Source organism: Penaeus monodon, chromosome 23 (genome assembly GCF_015228065.2).
Source record: "Penaeus monodon isolate SGIC_2016 chromosome 23, NSTDA_Pmon_1, whole genome shotgun sequence".
NCBI lineage: Eukaryota > Metazoa > Arthropoda > Malacostraca > Decapoda > Penaeidae > Penaeus > Penaeus monodon.
In genome coordinates, this window is record NC_051408.1 from 19,711,976 (window position 1) to 19,717,159 (window position 5,184).

Sequence of the window (5,184 nt, forward strand, 5' to 3'; positions counted from 1 at the left end):
ACAACCGAATGCATAACAAAAATAGACATATCATCAATAAGATTTACAGCCACAAAGGCCACTAATCACAGTCTTTTTTCGGCTCAAAACTTACCGATGAGCTGGATCTGTGAGCTTCCTTCACTCTCCCACAACATGGGGCCGCCGCTGTCACCCTGTGGGGGAAATGAGAGTTGCATTCATATCTTAGTTTTCCCACTAATGTTACTATACACATTTAATTATCCTTTGTACGGAAGCGTTTGGATTGCCCCGGCGGATGTTTTACCTGTACCGAATTTTATTTTGGGTATTGTTTTAGCACATTTTAAAAATCTGAATCAAAGGTCATATTAAATTAGCATTTTATGAAGAGGAAGTGGCGAAACTTGGAATTATTCTCCTAAAGTAGTACTCACATTAATAGGACAATGCATTTCTATGATAATTAACAATGACAACGAGCGACAACAGTAAATACCCTTAGAGGCAAAGAAGAATCAACAACGAGCATAGAACAAAAATAGGTAGTGGAAATGATAAGAATCGTTATTACACAAGAGGGAACTGTCAATGAAGATATTAGTCCGTCCTGTCAGTCTAGCACTAAAGAGCCTTCATCCCAAGCGTTCCTTCCACACAGCCAGCGGCCCGTCAGCCTCACCTGGCAGGCGTCGATCTTTCCTGCGTCATAGCCGGCGCACATCATGTTGTCGGTGATCTCGGACGGGTTGTACTTCTTGGTCTTGCACTCGCTGTTGCTCATGATGGGGACCCTCACCTCACGAACCACGTCGCTGGACCTGCCGTTCTCCGAGAGGCGGCCCCATCCGGGCACGATGCCGAAGTCGCCCACGTAGGACTGGTCTGAGAGGGGGAGAGGCGGGGTCACGTCGGGTGGAATTTATTCGGCTGCATTGCCGTAGGACTAGAAAGGGTGGATAACAAAGGGAAAGAGAGAGAGAGAGATACAAGGAATAGGAAAGGACACATGAACTTTAAGAGGATAGAATGACACATAAATACAGAGAGAGGAGGGGGAGGAATAGCAATAAAGATGCAGAATAAGACAAAAAAGAAAGTTAGGAATCCAAACTCAATCTACCTTGAGTGGGAAGGCAAACTGGGCGGACGTATTTCGTAATAGTAACGGGGGTGTCGAGCTTGATGACGCCGATGTCGTTGTTGAACGTGCGCCTGTCGAAGCCCGCGTGCGCCCACCACTCGCCCACCTTACGCACTTGGCGGGAGGGCTCGTGGATGTCGCTCTTGTTGTGACTCCCCAGCACGATCTGCACACGGCTCTTGGTCACGCTGGAGGGCGAGGGAATATAGGCAAATATATAGATCTTTTAATGTAAGATTCATTCTCTTCTGCATTATGAGGCAAGGTAATTTAGGGTGATTTCTTCCTTATGAAGTGGCAGTCCTTCACGAGCCCTTAACTATGATTTTATTCAGGCCTATTTTCTATGATACCAGCATAAGGCACGCCTTATGCTGGTATCCACATCCACTAACCGTTTGATGCAATGAGCTGCAGTGACGAGGTATCGGTCGTTGACGAGGGTGGCGCCGCAGTAGAGCTTCCCGCGGTAGGAAAGGGACACGAGCCAAGGGTACTTGCCGGGGTTCGTCTCGTTGCCTCCTACGATGCGGCCGCCCCGGTTGGGCGTGCCGCAGACTGGTGGAGAGAGCGCTTTGTAAGGGATGATTGGCTGTCTTCGATTTGAGTCTAGCATGAATATTCGGTACAACAGGATTAGTGTTTGGTTGCCAATGTTCGTTATCGCAAAGTTGGAATTAACTTGATTATGTTCGCACTTACCGTAACCACTGCACTCGCATGCTGATCTCTTTGCATGATGCTGGGTCCTCCCCTGAAACAAGGAAACGAAGATTAAGAGAAAACCGTTGGACGTGAATAAAACGTAAATAGCTCAAACATTCTCTCTCTTCCTTCCTCTTTTGTACCATCCAATTTCCTGAAATTCACCGCCTGTAAGCCTTTAATTTACATCGACTTAGGATGCAAGTTGACCTTATTTTGTCTTAGCTGTATTCCCACACGTCTTGCTGCATGCGAGATGATATCCCAGGCTGCAGATGATATAAAAATATCAAACACTTTTTGCAACAGAGACGAAACTCACGAACCCCTAAGTAAACAAACATCAAGCTCGTTACTAAATCATCAAGCACGACAATGTTCACTAAAACATGTCGTTACGCATGAACCGTTATTATGCCAGGGATAAAGAAACTGTGTTTTCGAATGATATGCCACGTACATATGATAATGCTTTTGAAAGCACACTATAAGAGCGACATTTGTTTTTTAAAAAAGAAAAAGGAAAAAACAAGGTTAGTGATGGGACCTGGATATCTGTTGGCGTGGAAAGATGCGATTCCTTCTCTTGTCTCTGTCACGGCAAGAGTTATTACTTGTTCACCCCAGTGAAAGTTTAAACATATCATGACTTACTAAATAGATACTCTCTGGTTAGATTTAAAGTGAAATTAATGTTTGGGTATTCATGCACGGAAGGAGAGGAAGTAGATCTTATGTAAACAGTGGAAGTACCTGAGAACCAAATAACAACTGGCTCCGGCCCATCTCGATAAAGTTCAGCCCAGTCGCGTTTCACGACACGGAAAGAGAGGAATGTGATCCAGTCTGCGCTCAGAGTGTACAAAGGCTTGCGTGAACCAGCGCTCTCCTGGCCTTCAGCATCTGCTGTGGCAATGAAGCTATGCATCACTCGTCCTTTTTATTTTTCATCGTAATTTTTATGCGAAAGTAAACCGATGACATTAATGACATTGCACAATGAATCAACACAACGTTAGCTTTCACTTCCCTGCACTGGCGGCTGCCCTCTGCGGCTGTCACGGAGACCTGCGGCTTCCTCTCAGCTGGTGCAGTATTGATGCTTGTGTCGGCGGCCATGAGACTTTGTAGTTCATTGAGGAAATAAATCCAGCCCGCGAGATGCTGTATAGTGCTACCCAAACATTACATCTCCCAAAATATTAAAACTAACCTGTAAACGGAGAAGATACCAAGCTGACTTTATAAAACGTAATTTCCTTCTCTTTTCAAAGAGCGAAATGCAAATTGGAAAACCACATTGACTGCGTTCACGAAACATTCTTCGCGAGTAAACATGTTTAATGTTTAGACTGGGAAATGTATTTCTTGACCCATCAAGCCTGACCAGTTTCGCAACCCTGACAGTTCCTTAATTATTATCAGTGGTTAATTCTGATGAAAGAAACTGCGCGTCGCCCACAAGGCAATCGAGAGGGCTATTAACCACCCATTCACTTATCGCAGTAAGAGTAATAAAGTGTGCGACGGTAGACAGACACCCCAAGCGTGACGGATACGGGGAGAGGATTAGAGAGATCTTCCCACCTGGAGAACTACGTAAGCTGTGACGCAACTTCCAGCAGCCGCCGTCACCGACTCGTGGTGTTGTTATCGTTCGCGGCAGATACGCTTTAGAATTAGTTGCGACTTACACCAACTGAATCTGCGGCGCAAAACGAGGCTGCTGTCACACTCAACAGGACTTAGTATATTCTATTACAATAAGAGAGCGAAACACTTTTTACAGTAATGAATAACGTTACTCTAACGGGGGAATTCTTAGTCTTCTGTAAATAGAATCTAATTTTGAAAGAATCTTTACGTCGGCCTCCTGAGTCTAAAATCTAAAAAAGCCTACTTACCAGATGTGTAATTTTCTTGATAAGGGAGTCCGCGATGGTTAGGGGCAGCGTCTAGGTATGAAAATCGAAATGTAAATCGCAAAGAATCAAGCTCGTCAAGTATGCTGGAGTGCCCTCAAGCACATTTGCTGTCTTGATCTTTCTTTACTGAAAACTGTACTTTGATTCCTACTGTATCAGCAAATAGGTAACAGAAAAACTTTTAGCTTATCACCATGCATTGAAATTCCCAGTCCCAGAATTGAGAAGAAACGAACAGTTATGAGAGAATGCGACAATCACTAGTACCAAGGGAATAAAACATAATGTGGATACACTCTGTTTCACTAATGCAAGGGAAAAAAGTAAATGATGTTTGGCCATATCATAATAACAACTTTGATTTTGATTGCCTCTGTCAGCTCCATACAGTGATAATGATGATAAGTTTGGGTAATCATGGCACGCAATCACATTCTTCAGCAGTCAACAATAAAATAATAATTTGTTAATTTCTGCCATTATGTGTTGTTGTCTGATATTCTGTGTTTGTCTCGTGAAAGGCAGAGTAGGATCTTCAAGCATTGTTGACTTTATATTTTGAATCTCATTTGCGATCACAGTTATGCTTGTGTGTTATAGCTCCTGGGTAAAGGTACGTAGGTCATAACAATGGAATTAATCACTTGTGTACAACAACGCATTTTTATAAGTCACAATGCACCCTGCCTGACAATGCCCACGAATATTGTTACTGATGAGGTCGCGACATATATTTTATCTTAACACAATATTGATCGTATCATATGTTCTATGTTCAGGGACATCTCGATGTGAAGATAGAAGATAGAGGGCTTTAAGGAAATGTAACAGATTTTCGACCTTGCTTTTTTCAAAGTTGCCTTAGATAACTTTGTGGTTGTTTACGTTTCGCTGATGTCGCCGCAGCAACACTCAGTGACACGGGGAAGGCTGACAGCCAGGCGAGAGGCATGCAAGGGGTTGGGCTCACTGGAGAAAGTTAATGATCGGTGCCCACGGTATAGTTAACTTCGTTATTCTTACCGCGACCGCTTGCCTAACCTCACACGGTTGCGTTCCCTTCACCTTCAAGTCTAAACGATAATTATAACTTCTATCATCTTGGATATTTCACAGGCTCTAGAGTCCAAAAAATACTACACCTTCTTGACGCGCGACAGGCCACGCCCCCTCAAGCACCGCCTTGGGTCAAGCGATTTCAGGCACGGCCCAGTTGACTGCCCTCAGACGGCGACTGCGCGTGCAGCCTCCGTTCCAGGGGAAAGCGACAACTTTAAAAGAAAGCGGTCGATGGAAAAAAACGCAGAATTTAATTGTCCAGTAGACAAGTAAGATGCGAGAGAAACTAAGAAATTACAATATACTCTCCATGTAAATGGCATATAGAGGGAAAATGACATTTGTATGTTTGTTTATATGTATGAACTTTGAGAGTCAAAGGAGGGAGTT

General features: G+C 43.9%; 1 protein-coding gene across 1 annotated transcript in view; it reads right to left on the reverse strand.

Moving 5' to 3' along the window:
• LOC119587878 (trypsin-1-like) overlaps window positions 1-5,184 on the reverse strand; it is an 8,904-nt gene that overhangs the window by 2,880 nt on the left and 840 nt on the right. The window contains exons 2-6 of the mRNA XM_037936584.1: window positions 1,808-1,859; window positions 1,501-1,663; window positions 1,085-1,293; window positions 644-846; window positions 95-155 (exon numbers count right to left, since the gene is read on the reverse strand). Coding sequence (XP_037792512.1) covers window positions 95-155; window positions 644-846; window positions 1,085-1,293; window positions 1,501-1,663; window positions 1,808-1,859 — 688 coding nt within the window. The remainder of the gene's footprint in view (window positions 1-94; window positions 156-643; window positions 847-1,084; window positions 1,294-1,500; window positions 1,664-1,807; window positions 1,860-5,184) is intronic.